Source organism: Dicentrarchus labrax, unplaced genomic scaffold, assembly GCF_905237075.1.
Source record: "Dicentrarchus labrax unplaced genomic scaffold, dlabrax2021, whole genome shotgun sequence".
NCBI classification, from domain to species: Eukaryota; Metazoa; Chordata; class Actinopteri; family Moronidae; genus Dicentrarchus; species Dicentrarchus labrax.
In genome coordinates this window covers 235751-257500 of record NW_026136763.1, presented here as the reverse complement: position 1 = coordinate 257500, position 21750 = coordinate 235751, and the positions used below count along the sequence as shown (strand labels likewise).

The 21750-nt window shown below is 39.5% G+C and overlaps 2 protein-coding genes across 2 annotated transcripts in view; both read left to right on the top strand.

The window, feature by feature from the left end:
- Positions 1-11592, top strand: part of LOC127359744 (E3 ubiquitin-protein ligase RNF182) — an 11831-nt gene extending 239 nt beyond the window's left edge. Inside the window, exons 1-8 of the mRNA XM_051393853.1 lie at positions 1-420; positions 6480-6536; positions 6627-6756; positions 9153-9306; positions 9430-9497; positions 9787-9931; positions 10021-10247; positions 10330-11592. The exon at positions 1-420 is cut by the window's left edge and continues 239 nt beyond it. Coding sequence (XP_051249813.1) covers positions 6709-6756; positions 9153-9306; positions 9430-9497; positions 9787-9931; positions 10021-10247; positions 10330-10512 — 825 coding nt within the window. The 5' untranslated portion in view covers positions 1-420; positions 6480-6536; positions 6627-6708 and the 3' untranslated portion in view covers positions 10513-11592. The remainder of the gene's footprint in view (positions 421-6479; positions 6537-6626; positions 6757-9152; positions 9307-9429; positions 9498-9786; positions 9932-10020; positions 10248-10329) is intronic.
- A 4210-nt stretch (positions 11593-15802) lies between these two features.
- Positions 15803-19815, top strand: LOC127359732 (zinc finger MYM-type protein 5-like). The gene is made up of 6 exons (XM_051393782.1): positions 15803-15817; positions 16392-16596; positions 17054-17140; positions 17250-17315; positions 17546-17611; positions 17712-19815. The coding sequence occupies exons 1-6, from the start codon at positions 15803-15805 to the stop codon at positions 18488-18490; spliced, it is 1218 nt and encodes a 405-aa protein (XP_051249742.1). The 3' UTR covers positions 18491-19815.
- Positions 19816-21750: the final 1935 nt, after the last annotated feature.

Here is a 21750-nt window from a genome sequence, read left to right as displayed (position 1 = left end):
GACCGACAGACCAGAGACAGACCGACGGTTAGCCTGTTAGCTCGTTAGCTCAGAGAGAGGAGGGACGCGACGACCGCGGACTGTTGATGAGACTGAGGACGGTCAACTACCGCAGTGTGACAGCGACTACAGCAACCGGCAACATCTACAGCAACCGGCAACCAGACTGTCTGACGGAGACCTTCAGCGACCACGGCAGGAGAACCAGCAGCAACCACATGTAGGGCAACTGCAGCTCCAGCAACTACAGCAACTGACTGTTGAGGTTTGATGACAACCATGTTGCTGCAACCTGAGGGAGACTACAGCAACTGCACAGCAACAACTAGTACCCAAACTGTTGCTGTTTAATTCTTTGTGCAACACAACCTGTGACAGCTACAGCAACCACCAACTTCTACAGCAACCATCATCCAGCAGGTGAGCAGCAACCAGAGTTGGATGATACTCTGTTATACTGTGTATACTGTAAATACACTCTGTACTACAGTATAGTATATATAAATATATATATAATACACAGTATAATGCACTGTACTGTACACACCTGAATTAACATTACTGGTTCCAGAAATCCATAAAACACACTAGAACATTGTATACACACTAGAACACTTTACACACTGTAGAACACTTTACACACTGTAGAACACTTTACACACTGTAGAACACTTTACACACTGTAGAACACTTTATACACACTAGAACACTTTATACACTGTATAACACTTTATACACACTAGAACACTTTACACACTGTAGAACACTTTATACACACTAGAACACTTAACACATTGTAGAACACTTTATACACTGTAGAACACTTTATACACTGTAGAACACTTTACACACTGTAGAACACTTTATACACACTAGAACACTTTATACACTGTAGAACACTTTATACACACTAGAACACTTTATACACACTAGAACACTTTATACACACTAGAACACTTTACACACTGTAGAACACTTTACACACTGTAGAACACTTTATACACACTAGAACACTTTATACACTGTATAACACTTTATACACACTAGAACACTTTACACACTGTAGAACACTTTATACACACTAGAACACTTTACACACTGTAGAACACTTTACACACTGTAGAACACTTTACACACTGTAGAACACTTTATACACTGTAGAACACTTTATACACTGTAGAACACTTTACACACTGTAGAACACTTTATACACACTAGAACACTTTATACACTGTATAACACTTTATACACACTAGAACACTTTACACACTGTAGAACACTTTATACACACTAGAACACTTAACACATTGTAGAACACTTTATACACTGTAGAACACTTTATACACTGTATAACACTTTATACACTGTAGAACACTTTATACACTGTAGAACACTTTACACACTGTAGAACACTTTATACACACTAGAACACTTTATACACACTAGAACACTTTATACACACTAGAACACTTTACACACTGTATAACACTTTATACACACTAGAACACTTTACACACTGTAGAACACTTTACACACTGTAGAACACTTTACACACTGTAGAACACTTTATACACTGTAGAACACTTTATACACTGTAGAACACTTTACACATTGTAGAACACTTTACACACTGTAGAACACTTTATACACTGTAGAACACTTTATACACTGTAGAACACTTTACACACTGTAGAACACTTTATACACACTAGAACACTTTATACACTGTAGAACACTTTATACACACTAGAACACTTTACACATTGTAGAACACTTTATACACTGTAGAACATTGTATACACTGTATAACACTTTATACACTGTAGAACACTTTACACATTGTATAACACTTTATACACGGTAGAACACTTTACACATTGTATAACACTTTATACACTGTAGAACACTTTACACATTGTATAACACTTTATACACTGTAGAACACTTTACACATTGTATAACACTTTATACACTGTAGAACACTTTACACACTGTAGAACACTTTATACACTGTAGAACACTTTACACACTGTAGAACACTTTACACACTGTAGAACATTGTATACACTGTATAACTCTTTATACACATTGTATAACACTTTATACACTGTAGAACACTTTACACACTGTAGAACACTTTACACACTGTATAACTCTTTATACACACTGTAGAACACTTTATACACTGTAGAACACTTTATACACTGTAGAACACTTTACACACTGTAGAACACTTTATACACTGTAGAACACTTTATACACACTAGAACACTTTATACACACTAGAACACTTTATACACTGTATAACACTTTACACATTGTATAACACTTTATACACTGTAGAACACTTTATACACTGTAGAACATTGTATACACTGTAGAACACTTCACACACACTGTAGAACACTTTATACACTGTAGAACACTTTATACACTGTAGAACATTGTATACACTGTAGAACACTTCACACACACTGTAGAACACTTTATACACTGTAGAACACGTTACACACTGTAGAACACTTTACACACTGTAGAACACTTTATACACTGTAGAACACTTCACACACACTGTAGAACACTTTACACACTGTAGAACACTTCACACACACTGTAGAACACTTTATACACTGTGGAACTCTTTATACACACTGTAGAACATTTTACACAGTGTCACACTTTATACACTGTAGAACATTTTATACACTGTAGAACACTTTATACACTGTACAAGACTTTATACACACTGTAGAACATTTTATACATTGTAGAAGACTTTATACACTGTAGAACACTTTACACACTGTAGAACACTTTACACACTGTAGAACATTTTACACACTGTAGAACACTTTATACACTGAAGAACATTTTATACACACTGCACAACACTTTATACACACTGTAGAAAACTTTACACACTGTAGAACATTTTATACACTGTAGAACACTTTAGACACTGTACAACATCTTATACACTGTAGAACATTTTACACACTGTAGAACATTTTAAAGTATATATTTTTTGGGCTATTTATTGCCTTTAATTGATAGAGACAGCCGAAGGTAGACAGGAAATGGGGGCAGAGAGAGAGGCGATGACACGCAGCAAAGGGCCACAGGTCGGACTCGAACGCTGGGCCGCTACAGCAAGGACTCAGTCTTGGCACATGGGTCACCAGCTCTACCAACTGAGTTAACCGGGCGCCCACTGTAGAACATTTTATACACACTGTAGAACACTTTATACACACTTTAGAACATTTTATACACACTTTAGAACATTTTATACACTGTAGAACACTCTGTACACTGTAGAACACTCTGTACACTGTAGAACACTTTATACACTGTAGAACATTTTATACACTGTAGAACACATTGCAGAACACTTTATACACTGTAGAGCATTTTATACACACTGTAGAGGACTTTATACATTGTAGAGCACTTTATACACTGTAGAACATTTTATACACACTGTAGAACACTTTATAAATTGTAGAATACTTCACACACACTGTAGAACACTTTATACACTGTAGAACACTTCACACACACTGTAGAACACTTCACACACACTGTAGAACACTTTATACACTGTAGAACACTTTATACACTGTAGAACACTTCATACACACTGAAGAACGCTAAATACACTGTAGAACACTTTATACATTGTAGAACACTTCATACACACTGTAGAACACTTCACACACACTGTAGAACACTTTATACACTGTAGAACACTTCATACACACGGAAGAACGCTAAATACACTGTAGAACACTTTATACATTGTAGAACACTTTATACACACTGTAGAACGCTAAATACACTGTAGAACACTTTATACATTGTAGAACACTTCATACACACTGTAGAACACTTCACACACACTGTAGAACACTTTATACACTGTAGAACACTTCATACACACTGAAGAACGCTAAATACACTGTAGAACACTTTATACATTGTAGAACACTTCATACACACTGTAGAACACTTCACACACACTGTAGAACACTTTATACACTGTAGAACACTATACATTGTAGAACACTTCACACACACTGTAGAACACTTTATACACTGTAGAACATTTTATACACTGTAGAACACATTGCAGAACACTTTATACACTGTGGAACACTTTATACACTGTAGAGCATTTTATACACACTGTAGAACACTTTATACATTGTAGAACACTTCACACACACTGTAAACGGAACACTTTATACACTGTGGAACACTTTATACACTGTAGAACACTTTATACACTGTGGAACACTTTATACACTGTAGAGCATTTTATACACACTGTAGAACACTTTATACATTGTAGAACACTTCACACACACTGTAGAACACTTTATACACTGTGGAACACTTTATACACTGTAGAACACTTTATACACTGTGGAACACTTTATACACTGTAGAGCATTTTATACACACTGTAGAACACTTTATACATTGTAGAACACTTCACACACACTGTAGAAAACTTTATACACTGTAGAACACTTCACACACACTGTAGAACACTTTATACACTGTAGAACACTTTATATACTGTAGAACTCTTTATACACTGTAGAACACTTTATACACTGTAGAACATTTTATAAACTGTAGAATACTTCACACACACTGTAGAACACTTTATACACTGTAGAACACTTCACACACACTGTAGAACACGTTATACACTGTAAAACACTTTATACACTGTAGAACACTTTATACATCTCAGAACACTTCATACACACTGAAGAACACTTTATACACACTGTAGAACGCTAAATACAGTATAGAACACTTTATACACTGTAGAACACTTTATACACTATAGAACACTTTATGCATTGTAGAACACTTCATACACACTGTAGAACACTTTATACACACTGTAGAACGCTAAATACACTATAGAACACTTTATGCATTGTAGAACACTTCATACACACTGTAGAACACTTTATACACACTGTAGAACATTTTATACACACTTTAGAACATTTTATACACTGTAGAACACTCTGTACACTGTAGAACACTTTATACACTGTAGAACATTTTATACACTTTAGAACACATTGCAGAACACTTTATACACTGTGGAACACTTTATACACTGTAGAGCATTTTATACACACTGTAGAACACTTTATACATTGTAGAACACTTCACACACACTGTAGAACACTTTATACACTGTGGAACACTTTATACACTGTAGAACACTTTATACACTGTGGAACACTTTATACACTGTAGAGCATTTTATACACACTGTAGAACACTTTATACATTGTAGAACACTTCACACACACTGTAGAACACTTTATACACACTGTAGAACACTTTATACATTGTAGAACACTTCACACACACTGTAGAACACTTTATACACTGTGGAACACTTTATACACTGTAGAACACTTTATACATTGTAGAACACTTCACACACACTGTAGAACACTTTATACACTGTAGAACACTTTATATACTGTAGAACTCTTTATACACTGTAGAACACTTTATACACTGTAGAACATTTTATAAATTGTAGAATACTTCACACACACTGTAGAACACTTTATACACTGTAGAACACTTCACACACACTGTAGAACATGTTATACACTGTAAAACACTTTATACACTGTAGAACACTTTATACATCTCAGAACACTTCATACACACTGAAGAACACTTTATACACACTGTAGAACGCTAAATACAGTATAGAACACTTTATGCATTGTAGAACACTTCATACACACTGTAGAACACTTTATACACACTGTAGAACGCTAAATACACTATAGAACACTTTATGCATTGTAGAACACTTCATACACACTGTAGAACACTTTATACACACTGTAGAACGCTAAATACACTATAGAACACTTTATACATTGTAGAACACTTCATACACACTGAAGAACACTTTATACACACTGTAGAACATGGTAGTGACATTGTAGAACACTTCACACACACCGGAGAACATGGTAGTAACATTGTGGAGCATGGTAGTAACATTGTAGAACATTGTAGAACATGGTAGTAACATTGTGGAACACTGCAGATTAAATTCTGAGGATCCAACGTTTGCGTTAATACAATTATAAACTGAAATAAAGAACAAAGTGAAATAAAGTGCCAGCTGTTCCCTAACATGTGATCATATTTGATTAGTCTGATTGGCTGATATCGGAGGTTCCGGCAGATAGTTGTTGCCATAGCAACTTCAGCCTCCCAGTGTCCCCTCTGTGGTTACGTAACATCTGCTGCAATCTATAAATACGCACACTCACACTGCCTGTAATATTACACAGAACAGATCATTTTATTTTGAAATCCCATCAAAATAAAAGCATTTATTTGAGAAACAGCTTCACTGTAAGTGCACAACTTGTCTGTCTCACTAACCTGTCTGTCTCTGACCTGTCTGTTTGTAGGTTAGACACATGGACGTCCTCTCAAAATGTGAGACGGATCAGCTGATCTGGAGTCAGGTAGGACCAGACAACACGTAGTACTTTTACTCTGTAGTACTGATTATTGATAAGAGTACTTTTACTCTGTAGTACTGATTTTTGTTTCAGTCAGGTGACGGCCTCAGGTTGAGCTAAGCTCTGCCCACCCTGCCTCACCCTCCTGGTTCAGGTAAAGACGACAGCCAATAGGATGAGCCAGCTGAAAGAGTCGGAGTCTGGACGGGAGATGGAAGGAAAGGTGGGTTTATAGTTATTATCTGTTTATTTCAGTGTGTTTATAGTTATTATCTGTTTATTATTTGTTTATTAGCTGTTTATTTCAGTGTGTTTATAGTTATTATCTGTTTATTTCCGTGTTTATAGTTATTATCTGTTTATTATCTGTTTATTTCAATGTGTTTATAGTTATTGTGTGTTTATTATCTATTTATTTCAGTGTGTTTATAGTTATTATCTGTTTATTATTTGTTTATTATCTGTTTATTTCAGTGTGTTTATAGTTATCTGTTTATTTCTGTGTTTATAGTTATTATCTGTTTATTATCTGTTTATTTCAGTGTGTTTATAGTTATTATCTGTTTATTATCTATTGATTACAGTGTGTTTATAGTTATTATCTGTTTATTTCAGTGTGTTTATAGTTATTATCTGTTTATTTCAGTGGGTTTATAGTTATTATCTGTTTATTTCAGTGTGTTTATAGTTATTATCTGTTTATGTCAGTATTTATAGTTATTATCTGTTTATTTCAGTGGGTTTATAGTTATTATCTGTTTATTTCAGTGTGTTTATAGTTATTATCTGTTTATGTCAGTATTTATAGTTATTATCTGTTTATTTCAGTATTTATAGTTATTATCTGTTTATTTCAGTGGGTTTATAGTTATCTGTTTATTTCAGTGTGTTTATAGTTATCTGTTTATTTCAGTGGGTTTATAGTTATCTGTTTATTTCAGTATTTATAGTTATTATCTGTTTATTTCAGTGGGTTTATAGTTATCTGTTTATTTCAGTGTGTTTATAGTTATCTGTTTATTTCAGTATTTATAGTCATTATCTGTTTATTTCAGTGGGTTTATAGTTATTATCTGTTTATTTCAGTATTTATAGTTATTATCTGTTTATTTCAGTATTTATAGTCATTATCTGTTTATTTCAGTGGGTTTATAGTTATCTGTTTATTTCAGTGTGTTTATAGTTATCTGTTTATTTCAGTATTTATAGTTATCTGTTTATTTCACTGGGTTTATAGTTGTCTGTTTATTTCAATGGGTTTATAGTTATTATCTGTTTATTCAGTATTTATAGTTATTATCTGTTTATTTCAGTGTGTTTATAGTTATCTGTTTATTTCAGTATTTATAGTTATCTGTTTATTTCAGTGGGTTTATAGTTGTCTGTTTATTTCAATGGGTTTATAGTTATTATCTGTTTATTCAGTATTTATAGTTATTATCTGTTTATTTCAGTGTGTTTATAGTTATCTGTTTATTTCAGTGGGTTTATAGTTATCTGTTTATTTCAGTATTTATAGTTATTATCTGTTTATTTCAGTGGGTTTATAGTTATCTGTTTATTTCAGTGTGTTTATAGTTATCTGTTTATTTCAGTATTTATAGTCATTATCTGTTTATTTCAGTGGGTTTATAGTTATTATCTGTTTATTTCAGTATTTATAGTTATTATCTGTTTATTTCAGTATTTATAGTCATTATCTGTTTATTTCAGTGGGTTTATAGTTATCTGTTTATTTCAGTGTGTTTATAGTTATCTGTTTATTTCAGTATTTATAGTTATCTGTTTATTTCACTGGGTTTATAGTTGTCTGTTTATTTCAATGGGTTTATAGTTATTATCTGTTTATTCAGTATTTATAGTTATTATCTGTTTATTTCAGTGTGTTTATAGTTATCTGTTTATTTCAGTATTTATAGTTATCTGTTTATTTCAGTGGGTTTATAGTTGTCTGTTTATTTCAATGGGTTTATAGTTATTATCTGTTTATTCAGTATTTATAGTTATTATCTGTTTATTTCTGTATTCATAGTTATTATCTGTTCATTTCAGTGGGTTTATAGTTATCTGTTTATTTCAGTGGGTTTATAGTTATTATCTGTTTATTTCCGTATTTATAGTTATTATCTGTTTATTTCAGTGGGTTTATAGTTATTATCTGTTTATTTCCGTATTTATAGTTATTATCTGTTTATTTCCGTATTTATAGTTATTATCTGTTTATTTCAGTGGGTTTATAGCTATTATCTGTTTATTTCAGTATTTATAGTTATTATCTGTTTATTTCAGTGGGTTTATAGCTATTATCTGTTTATTTCAGTATTTATAGTTATTATCTGTTTATTTCAGTGGGTTTATAGCTATTATCTGTTTATTTCAGTATTTATAGTTATTATCTGTTTATTTCAGTGTGTTTATTAGCTTTTTCCTTGCCCTTGTCGCCAAGTGCTTGCTCATGGTGGTACTGTTGGGTCTCTGTAATTAATGTTGAAGAGTTCGGTCTAGACCTGCTCTATTTGAAAAGTGTCCTGAGATAACTTCTGTTATGAATTGGCGCTATACAAATAAAATTGAATTGAATTGAATTGAATTATTATCTCTTTGTTGTGGTGCGCTTAGGTGCAGACCTGGGCTCAGTCTCTGGTTTACACTCTGGAGGAACTTGAATGTAAAATCTGCTACAATCGCTACGACACTCGCAGCCGGAAACCCAAACTGCTGGGTTGTCTGCACCGAGTGTGTGCCAAATGTCTGAAGAAGATGGTCGACATAGGTGAGTTCACCTGTCAGTTAAACATTACTGAATCTGACTTTACAGTCAGACAGGGCCAATTCAGACTTGACTTGTTGTTGACTGTTGTTTTGATCCTGTGACTCTCCTCTGTTTGGTTTTCAGGAGAGTCCTCGCCCTCCGTCATCAGCTGTCCTTTCTGTCGCCATGAGACCCATGTCCCCGATGAGGAAGTGAGACTTTATTTTATTAACCAGGAGGAGAGAGTTTCAGGCTAGATCCACACAACGATCTATGTCTAGATCAACACGCCTGAAAATGCATCACATGACTACATTAGTAGAAGTGTCCTGCAGCAAGATAATGAACCCCAAACTGCTCCTCATGCTGACCCACTGCATGAATGTGTGTGAATGAGTGAATGTGACTGTAGAGTAAAAGAGCTTTAAGTGGTTGAGACTAGAAAGGAACTACATCAGTAAAGTCCATTCACCATTTTCCTGCCTCTGTCTCCTTCTTCAGGTGTGGTTGATGGAGGATGACAGACACATCCTGGCTGTTCTGTCGTGTCAGGACCGAGCCCGCCGAGGAGGAGGAGGAGGGGGAGGAGGAGGAGGAGGAGGAGGAGGAGGAGGAGAGGTGGTGTTGAGTCCGAACAGTCTGACCGGTAAAATAACTCGAGTTCATTCTCTAAATGTTCCTGTGCTCCAGTTTAATTAATTTAAACTCCTCTCTGTCTGTCTGTCTCTCTGTCAGGAGGAGGAGGCGTGGAGTCGTCTCACCGCTCCTCAGACTGTCTGGTCATCACCATCATGGAGCTCCCTGAGGAGTCTCCATCCTCTGACTCACTGAGCATGCTCAATGTGGTGGGTCTGTACCGCCCCCCCAGCCTGGACTCCCTGCCCTGCAACCTGCCAGCTCAGAAGTGTCGTGCCTGGACGTCTCGCAGCTTCCCCCGCTGCCTGCTGGGGGCACTCTGCCTGGTCAGTACTCTAAAACCAGTCAAACCAGTAAGAGCATGTAGAGACGGAGCAGCTGACAGGTGTGTGTGATGTGTTTGGACAGGTGTACTTCAGCTCTCTGCCTCTGGGGATCTACCTGCTGATGATCGGTCAGCTTTGGCTTGGCGTGGTCCTGGTCAGTCTGGTTCCCTCCACGCTGCTACTGCTCGTCCTCTACGGGTTCTGTCAGTGTCTGTGCCAGGAGCTGGATGAGGCACTCGCGGCACGCACACGCACGCTGCCGTGACAATAACAACACTGCAGTGCTGTGGCGACGATAACAACGTGACACGCTGCCGTGACAATAAGAACACAGCAACATATCAACACCAGAACCACCAGAGTCCTGTACAATGAAGCAGGTTCCTAATATCCAGAATATCTCTCCGTTATCTGGATTCACTGACCCGGACCGAATCCACCGGGCGCAGCCACCACACGTTCCAGCTGTGCACCTGTTGTACGCAGCTAGTCTGTTGGTGATGGAAGCTGCTACCCACCCGACACAGAAACAGCGTCCACAATCCGGTCAATTTTCAAAAAAAGTACCCTGTGCAGACTCCACTGATATAATACTTATATAGTTCCTTTGTAGTCTTCTGACCACTCAGTATTCTTCAGCATCAGGAGCAGTTGGGGGTTTAGTAGCCGGGAATCGAACCAACAGCCTTCTGATCAGTGGACCTCCTGAGCCACAACCACTCCCCACAATATCAACACAGTCGGGCAGGAAGATGCTCCACTTCTCAAAAACTCTAGTGGGATGATAGCGCCAAACCAGGTTATGGGTGTGACATAAAGCTGTGCCCGGTGGAGTTTCAGTGTAACAACCATCATCAAGCTAAGTGGTCACACGATGGTGGTTTTCAGCTATGATATCCAACCATATCACACCATTCACATACAATCCGACCAATCAAAGACCTGCAGGAGTCTGCTGGATATTACAGAACTGACAGAGAACTGGATCCGCTCACATGGTTTTGAACTGTTCGGAGCATTTTGACCAAAAAGGAATCAGTTCAGAACCTGAAAAATTGGTTTCTATTTGGAAACAGAAGATATCAGGGAACCAAAGTGGGCGTGTCATATTGTACAGGTGGTGGTGCGGCGCCCTCTGTTGATGACGCATCCAATTACAATGGTTCCACTCTAAACTGGTGGAAACGGTTCCAAGAATCCTGAACAGAACTAGGTTCAAGAACCAGAACTAATTTGGTGTAAAAACACTGAATGTGTAAGTTAATATTCTCATAAGATTACTGCCCCATCGTTAAGAGTCTGTAATTACATCTGAGTGTATTCCATTAAATTAATGTGTTCATTAGATGTATTTTTCTTTTATATTTGGGTTTACTTGCTCCCAGAAATGAACCAGAATATCCGGAGACCTCCGATGCAGTCTTTCTCCATTCGGAGCCAGAGTCTGTGCGGTAGTGATCGTCTACTGAGTCTATACTGCAGTCAGCCACCAGGGGGAGAGAGAGAGAGAGAGTCTATACTGCAGTCAACCACCAGGGGGAGAGAGAGAGAGAGAGAGAGAGTCTATACTGCAGTCAGCCACCAGGGGGAGAGAGAGAGAGAGAGAGAGTCTATACTGCAGTCAGCCACCAGGGGGAGTTAGAGAGAGAGTCTATACTGCAGTCAGCCACCAGGGGGAGAGAGAGAGAGAGTCTATACTGCAATCAGCCACCAGGGGGAGATAGAGAGAGAGAGAGAGAGTCTATACTGCAGTCAGCCACCAGGGGGAGATAGAGAGAGAGTCTATACTGCAGTCAGCCACCAGGGGAGATAGAGAGAGAGTCTATACTGCAGTCAGCCACCAGGGGGAGATAGAGAGATCTAATAGAGTCTATACTGCAGTCAGCCACCAGGGGGAGATAGAGAGATAGAGTCTATACTGCAGTCAGCCACCAGGGGGAGATAGAGAGAGAGAGAGTCTATACTGCAGTCAGCCACCAGGGGGAGATAGAGAGAGAGAGTCTATACTGCAGTCAGCCACCAGGGGGAGATAGAGAGAGAGAGAGAGAGTCTATACTGCAGTCAGCCACCAGGGGGAGATAGAGAGAGAGAGAGAGAGTATATACTGCAGTCAGCCACCAGGGGGAGATAGATAGAGAGAGAGTATATACTGCAGTCAGCCACCAGGGGGAGAGAGAGAGAGAGAGAGAGAGAGTCTATACTGCAGTCAGCCACCAGGGGGAGATAGAGAGAGAGAGAGAGAGAGTCTATACTGCAGTCAGCCACCAGGGGGAGAGAGAGAGAGAGAGAGAGTCTATACTGCAGTCAGCCACCAGGGGGGGGAGAGAGAGAGAGAGAGAGTCTATACTGCAGTCAGCCACCAGGGGGAGAGAGAGAGAGAGAGAGAGAGAGAGAGTCTATACTGCAGTCAGCCACCAGGGAGAGAGAGAGAGAGAGAGAGAGAGTCTATACTGCAGTCAGCCACCAGGGGGAGATAGAGAGAGAGTCTATACTGCAGTCAGCCACCAGGGGGAGATAGAGAGAGAGTCTATACTGCAGTCAGCCACCAGGGGGAGAGAGAGAGAGAGTCTATACTGCAGTCAGCCACCAGGGGGAGATAGAGAGAGAGTCTATACTGCAGTCAGCCACCAGGGGGAGAGAGAGAGAGAGTCTATACTGCAGTCAGCCACCAGGGGGAGATAGAGAGAGATAGAGAGTCTATACTGCAGTCAGCCACCAGGGGGAGATAGAGAGAGAGTCTATACTGCAGTCAGCCACCAGGGGGAGATAGAGAGAGAATCTATACTACAGTCAGCCACCAGGGGGAGATAGAGAGAGATAGAGAGTCTATACTGCAGTCAGCCACCAGGGGGAGATAGAGAGAGAGTCTATACTGCAGTCAGCCACCAGGGGAGAGAGAGAGAGAGTCTATACTGCAGTCAGCCACCAGGGGAGATAGAGAGAGAGAGAGTCTATACTGCAGTCAGCCACCAGGGGGAGATAGAGAGAGAGAGAGAGAGTCTATACTGCAGTCAGCCACCAGGGGGCGATAGAGAGAGAGTCTATACTGCAGTCAGCCACCAGGGGGAGATAGAGAGAGATAGAGAGTCTATACTGCAGTCAGCCACCAGGGGGAGTTAGAGAGAGAGTCTATACTGCAGTCAGCCACCAGGGGGAGATAGAGAGTGAGTCTATACTGCAGTCAGCCACCAGGGGGAGATAGAGAGAGAGAGTCTATACTGCAGTCAGCCGGGAGATAGAGAGAGAGTCTTACAGTCAGCCCAGGGGAGATAGAGAGAGAGTCTATACTGCAGTCAGCCACCAGGGGGAGATAGAGAGAGAGAGTCTATACTGCAGTCAGCCACCAGGGGGAGATATAGAGAGAGAGAGTCTATACTGCAGTCAGCCACCAGGGGGAGATAGAGAGTGAGTCTATACTGCAGTCAGCCACCAGGGGGAGATAGAGAGAGAGAGTCTATACTGCAGTCAGCCACCAGGGGGAGATAGAGAGAGAGAGTCTATACTGCAGTCAGCCACCAGGGGGAGAGAGAGAGAGAGAGAGTCTATACTGCAGTCAGCCACCAGGGGGAGAGAGAGAGAGAGAGAGAGAGAGAGTCTATACTGCAGTCAGCCACCAGGGGGGAGAGAGAGAGAGAGAGTCTATACTGCAGTCAGCCACCAGGGGGAGAGAGAGAGAGAGAGTCTATACTGCAGTCAGCCACCAGGGGGAGATGGAGAGAGAGTCTCTACTGCAGTCAGCCACCAGGGGGAGATAGAGAGAGAGAGTCTATACTGCAGTCAGCCACCAGGGGGAGAGAGAGAGAGAGAGAGTCTATACTGCAGTCAGCCACCAGGGGGAGATAGAGAGAGAGTCTATACTGCAGTCAGCCACCAGGGGGAGAGAGAGAGAGAGTCTATACTGAAGCCGATGCCTTTAATTGATAAAGACAGACAGGAAGGGGAGAGATGCCGCAAAGGGTGATGGGTCGAACTCGAACCCGTGGCTGCTCCAGCCAGAACCCTTGAGCAGGTGAGCTACCAGGACCTCCGAGTGCATGTGTTGTTATGGTTGGTTGGTCCCGAGCGGCAAGAACAACATAAAACCAGAGCTGAAAGAGGTCAGTAGGGTTCCTTGGTCCTGGGGAGTCTGCAGGAGGATGTTTGGATGTTAAACATTCGATCGCTGCTCGCAGAAGCTCCTCAGGTGAAGCAGCTGTTCTGCTTTGTTGAGGTGTTTCTGAGGCGGTTTGTAGTGGTGCGTCCGCTCCATGGGATCTTCTCCTGGATGCGTTATTAGAAGGTAATCATTAATAGATTTGCTCTGAATGGCGATGTCACTGATTGGTCAGATTAAGTCATATTTATCAGATCGCTCGCATGTTAACGATGAATCTTCAATAAATACTACAGTTAGTCATGGAGTTCCACAAGGTTCTGTACTTAGACCAATACTATTTACTTTATATATGCTCCCTTTAGGCAACATTATTAGGAATCACTCCATTAACTTTCACTGTTATGCAAATGATACGCAGTTATATCTATCAATCAAGCCCGATGAAATTAATCAATTATCTAAATTACAAACATGTCTTAAGGACATAAAATCCTGGATGACCTGCAATTTTCTGATGTTAAACTCAGAAAAAAACGAAATTCTTGTTCTTGGCCCCAAAAACCTTAGAGACTCACTGTCTAAAGATATAGTTACTCTAGATGGCATTACCTTGGTCTCTAGCACCACTGTCAGGAATCTTGGAGTTATCTTTGATCAGGATTTGTCATTTAACTCCCACATAAAGCAGACCTCTAGGACTGCCTTCTTTCATTTACGTAATATTACAAAAATTAGACACATACTATCACAGACAGATGCAGAAAACTAATCCATGCATTTGTTACTTCAAGGCTGGATTACTGCAACTCTTTATTATCAGGTTGCCCCAATAAGTCCATTAAAACGCTCCAATTAATTCAGAACGCTGCAGCACGAGTACTGACAGGAACTAGAAAAAGAGATCACATCTCTCCTGTACTAGCTTCTCTGCACTGGCTCCCTGTAAAATGTAGAATAGAATATAAAATCCTCCTCCTCACCTATAAAGCTCTTCATGGTCAGGCCCCTTCATATCTTAAAGAGCTCATAGTACCCTATTACCCCTCTAGAACACTACGTTCTCTGAATGCTGGGCTACTTGTGGTTCCTATAGTCTCTAAAAGTAGAACAGGAGCCAGAGCCTTCAGTTACCAAGCTCCTCTCCTGTGGAACCAGCTTCCAGTTGTGGTTCGGGAGGCAGACACCCTCACCACATTTAAGAGTAGGCTTAAGACATTCCTCTTTGATAAAGCTTATAGTTAGGGCTGGATCAGGTGAGTCCTGAACCATCCCTTAGTTATGCTGCTATAGGCCTAGACTATCGGGGGATTTCCCATGGTGCACTGAGCTCCTCCCTTCCTCTCTCTTTCTGCACTCATTCATGTTCCATTAATGCATGTTACTAACTTCACTTCTTCCCCGGAGTTCTTGTGCTTTCTGATCTCGAACACAACCTGCTCCGTGTTCAGCATCAGTTACCATGCCGATGGTCTTGGTACGAAGTGAGCAACTGAACTGAAGACCTGAAGGTACCTCTCTAACCCCAAATCCTGCTTCGCAGTACAGGACCCTGATCAAGACCAGGAGATGAGGACATTGTCTCTCTGGTGTTTTACTGTGAAGGTTTTTGTCTCTGTCGCCTCCTGCTGGTCCGACTGAGAACATTTATTTTATATCAGAAACAACAGCAGGATCCTGTCTGCCAATCAGAGCGCTCAGAGGGCTGTACAGTGCACACTGACCTGTAATCTGTTTAATTTGTGTGAGTGTGATGTTTATTAAATCCTCCTATTTCAGTACACAGAGAGCGCCACCATTGCTAGCCTAGCTTAGCAAAACAATTGGAAGCAGAGGGAAAGTGTTAGCCTAGCTTTATTGAGTGCAGTCAGGGCCGGCCCGAGGCATAAGCGAACTAAGCAGCTGCTTAGGGCCCTGTGACCACTAGGGGGCCCCCAAGAGCAATTAACTTAAAAAAGAAAAAAACAATATTTTTTTTCCATGTGTGAGTGATGATGATTCATATATTATAAAATGTACATTCTTGTACAAAAAAAACCCCAACAACAAAGAGAGTAGTTTCCTACTGCCTCTCTGCTCGAACTGTTAAAGCTCTGTTAGTACCGTGTGCAGAGCTCCCAACCGTACAGTGCACACTGAGCATCCAGGAGCTAGGAGCAGCTGAAAGATGTCACAAAAAGGACTTAACGTTACCTTCAGGGGCAGAAAAAAGAAAAAGGAAGAAAGAGGAAGAGGAGAAAAAACGACAAGATAAAGGTATGTCTTGGTAATGTTACATTTGTTGATATTTTGTTCCAAATATGTTAGCCTATAATAGCAAATTTGCTAGCTAACATTAGTTCGTCGTACTACTTCTCTCTTATGGGTTAGATAGTTTACTATTCAAGCTAACGTTGTTGTGTTTGTGTAATACTTTGAATACGTTGATTCTCAGTGTATTTATATTATTCTGGGTCGCTTTTTGGCATCAAAACAATATTTTTGATAACAACGTTTGATAGCAAATGTTTAATAACTAACGTTAATTACAAACGCGGTGACGTTTGCTAGCAATATGGTTTTGCATTAATGAATTCATTTAGTTAACTTATAGTTTGAGGTATGTTGTTTGCAACTGTTTGCTGCAGAGCACAGTAATTTATGTGAGTAAATAAACATATTCCTTTTACATCAACTCCCTATTGTGCTCATACGTTATATGAAACTTCCCCAGGAGCACTGTTAAAGTATTTAGGAGGAGGCACTGACTCAGCCCAGGGGCAATCCACCTCCTCAGGAGCAGCCAAGGCTGATGAATCAGGTGATCAAACACTGTCACCATATATATTTCATTTCTAGTCAAATGATCTCATTAAGATATACTAATATAAGATATAGTCATATGACAAGGGACGTGTTTTTCATCTCAGGTCCATCTCTGTCCTCTGCTCCATCCACTGTGCCCACTGTCCTCTCTGCAACCTCAGCTGTACCTGGTAAGTTAACAACAGAACAACCTTTAATTGCTCAGTGCACTGCAGAATATTCTGAGATGAATATTTTTTCAATAAACTTCTCAAACAATTTTCAGTTGTTCCACTGGCAGTTTGTTTTCTTATTACAAGCTATAGCTGTACTTTTTTATTTAGAAAATAAGCTGCATCACTTTCAAGTGTAATATGACTATAACATGGCTAGCTTTTGTTTTTGTTGTTTTTCATCTTAGGTCCATCTCTATCCTCTGCTCCATCCACTGTGCCCACTGTGTCTTCTGTAACCTCAGCTGTACCTGGTAAGTTAACAACAAAACAGCCTTATAATTGCTCAGTGTACTGCAGAATATTCTTAGATGAATCCTTTTGTCCAAAAATATTATTTTAATTTCCCTATAGGTCCTTCATCTTTGGTCATCAAGATTGATGTGTCTTCTTCAGCATCCAGTTTGGAGCAGGGATCAGCAGCTCTGCCAGTTGACCCAGCTGAGTGTCCCTCTTTCTCGTCAGACTCGGAAAGGACTGAACAGGTATTAAGAGAGCCACTGCCTATAGAGGACACATTCATACTCCCAAGAAGACACGATGGCCGAAGCTTCCACCATCATTACACATACAGACACCTTGTAAATGGGGAAAAAGTAAAGCGGAGCTGGCTCACATATTCAAGAAGTAAAGATGCGGTCTATTGCTTTTGCTGCAAATTATTCTCGAAAAAGTCCATAAAACTGGCAACTGAGGGACAGCAGGATTGGGTCAACATAGGTGCACTGTTGAAACAGCATGAAAACAGTGGAGATCACTGTAGCAACATGGTTAAATGGAAGGAATTTGCCTTGCGTCTTTCAAAGGGGAAAACTATTGATGAAACAGAAATGGGCCTCTTAGAGGCAGAAAAGAATCGCTGGAGAGATGTCTTCACACGTTTAATCAGCATTATCCAGTCATTGGCAGAAAGGAACCTGGCACTCAGGGGATCTGTTGACACATTACATCAGGCCAACAATGGGAACTTTCTAAAAGAAGTGGAACTCATGGCTAAATTTGATCCAGTGTTGAAAGATCACGTGAGACGAATTGACAGTGGAGCTGAGCATATCACATATTTGGGGAAAACAATTCTTCAATACTGGACACAATGGTGTCAGAAATCAAGGATTCTAAATATTGTGCGATAATATTGGATTGCACCCCAGATGTAAGTCATCAAGAACAGATGTCTGTTGTTGTCCGCACTCTAAGTCTTGGCAAAACACCAGAGATAAAGGAACACTTCTTGGGCTTTCTTGTAGCTCCTGAATCTACAGGTCAAGGCTTGTCTGAACTAATTCTTCAGAGGCTTGAAGAATTGAACATCTCCTTTGAGGACTGTAGGGGACAATCATATGACAACGGTGCAAACATGAAAGGTGCAAATAAAGGTGTGCAGGCTAGGCTTTTAAAAAAAAATCCACATGCTTTTTATGTGCCTTGTGAACACTGTAGCAGTGCTGAAGCAGAAGAGGTTGTGAACCACAAAAAGGCACTTTGCCTATGAGATGCCTGATGAGCCACAAGCTGGTGCAATGAAGAGGCTGGAAGTGTCCTTTTTTAATGCTGTAGTAGACTGTAGCATCCGGTCTTTAGAGGACCGCTTTCAGTCCCTAGGGGAAGTCAGAAGCCATTTTGGAGTGCTTCTCAACTTTGGCCAGCTTGATGCACAGACAAGGAGGTGTAAACTTCTTGGAGACAAACTCACCTTAGGGGAACAGGCTGATATTGATGGGAGTGAACTGGCTACAGAGATGGAGAACCTTCCAGAACTCCCCAAAGCACAGATCACCCCATTTGAGCTGCTCACTTACCTCTCTCAAAATGAGATCTGTGAGTTGTACCCAAATCTTTGGGTAGCTCTACTGATAGCCTGCACTCTCCCTGTCACTGTTGCGTCTGCAGAACGGAGCTTTTCCAAACTCAAGTTAATCAAGAACTACTTGAGATCATCCATGGCACAAGAAAGACTGAGTGGACTGGCAGTGATGAGTATAAACAACAAAGTTGGCCATCAGATTTCTTACAGTGATGTCATAAATGACTTTGCCTCCAGAAAAGCCAGGATCACAGGTTCTAAGCAGTGGATGGAGTATTGAGGAAGAATATAGAGTAACATAAAAAACAGAAGTTTGGATTGCTGTAGTTTATTTAGAAATTTTCTCCCCATTTTTACCAAAGCTTTTGCACATTTTTTACATAGTTTTCAGACGTAATTATTTAACTTTATATTTTATTTATAAACCATTTGTGTTAGCTTGTACCTAGTATTTGTCAGATTTTTTAAAATTTATTTTATGTAATACTGTCTGTTTTTGTACATTTGGTGTTGCAGTTTATTTAAAAAAAAAAATAATAAAGCAGATTGTGTTTACAGTAAACGATTAGTCTATTTTGTTACTTTTAATTGGCCTAGATGACATTTGGTATCCCACTTAGTACTATATCACTTTGAATATTAAGTGTTAATCAACCCCAGGCTGCTCTTGTAGCTGAATTTGCTACCATTTCAGATTAAAAACCAAAGATGGGTAAAACATGCCGGGCTGCTCTTTGAGCTTTTATGTATTGATTCTCTGTGTGGCCAGTAGGGGGAGTTGCTGACTTTGCCAAATATTAATTGAAAGATTTTTCTGTAAGTTTGCAAATCTGGTGTCTGCTTCCATGGCATTAATCACAGTGGATTACAATCTAACTGCAACAAAAAGTTCTCACATATAGCTTTACAAGTGTATTTGTAATGACAGATTAGAATAAGTAGAATATGTTTAGTTTATAGTAGGTATATATATAGGTGTGTGAATGATCAATAATCATTATTACTGGCAGTAATAGAGGCCCCCAAAATCTAATTTTGCTTAGGGCCCCATGGAGGCTTGGGCCGGCCCTGAGTGCAGTATATGCTGAATGAGGAAAGTTGAGTCTTGGCAAAAGAGTTTCTAACTACATCAGTCGTTAGCTGACTTGATAGCTAGCGTTTTGCTAACATTAGCGAACTTAAGATGTGACTATATAAATGTCTCTTTTATCTTTTAACCATCTTCAAAATGTGGTTGTCTTTTCAACATAGATTAGCTTAGCATGTAGCATATCTAAGTACAGGAGAGGAGGAACATTAGGAGAGGTTGATAAGGAGCCACATTACACTTTCATTATATATATGTAGTTATATAGATGTATTATCTTTCATTTGACATTTCTGTTTTGACATGTTCAATAAAGCTATAATGTTCTGTTTTGATAGAGCATGTGATCAGCTCCATTTGTTTCTGTGATAAAATAAACATCAGACTCACTGAATTGATTGATTACTGATTGATTGGTGTTTGATTACGATACATTATATTTTATATTCAGTGTAAATAACCAGATATTGTTTTTGTTGAACGCAGATGTGTCTGAGGACCACAAACCGCCATAAGTAGTGAACAACCGCTGTTGGACTGGACCAGGACTGAAAACCTGGGACTGACTCAGTATTGAGTCTTAAATTTCCACATCCTGCGGGACATCATCTTTAGAGCGCTGCAGTTTATGAAAGATCATTGATCTGCTCTGTGGCGCCACCAGGAGGAGAGCTGCTGACACTGTTCAGCTGCGCTGTAAAGCTCGTTCAATCGCTGTTGTTGGTGACCTAACACAGATATATTTATCTATATTGTATAATAATTTATATACAAATATTTTCACTTTTCAATTCAAAAATCAGAATCAGGTTTTCACATACAAGAATTTTCCTTGATAAACAATGAACAACAATAAACAAAGAAATATAAACGATTAAGGTAAGGGGATATCTGGCTGCATTTCCCACAAATAAAGCAACTGGTTTGAATCTTATTGCAGCCCGATTTCTATCGTATATTTCATATAGTAAATAATAAATGTATGTAAGTCAGGGTCTGTGAACTGAAGAGAGACCGGCTTGTTCCCATTCTTAACAAAAATAGTGAATCAGATGTTGGAAGGCCGGTATCAGTTTTAACAACCATGTCCAAGGAGACTTTAGTTGAGTCTGGTTTCAGAGATCATATTCCACTCAATGTGACTCAATGTGACTGTTACATATATATAATAATTATACATAATATGATGACACGGTAAATCATATTATACAATTGGTTTTACTGTAAAATGGTTCTTATCTTCCTTGAAGTTGATGCTGTGTGTCCACCGTGCATTTCTTTTTTCAACTTTTAACTTATATTTTTATCTCCGTTGTTTGATTTTGTTTACCAATACTTTATTTAACCCTCGTATTGTCTTCCCGATTGCCATACACCTTTGGTCCTTTGACTCATCACAGAGAGGTATATGTCACAGTTTAGTGAGGATGCTGTTTTTGAATCATATGAATTTTTTTAATGGCAGCTCATTATGACACCTTTTTGTCCTCTGGGGTCAAAAT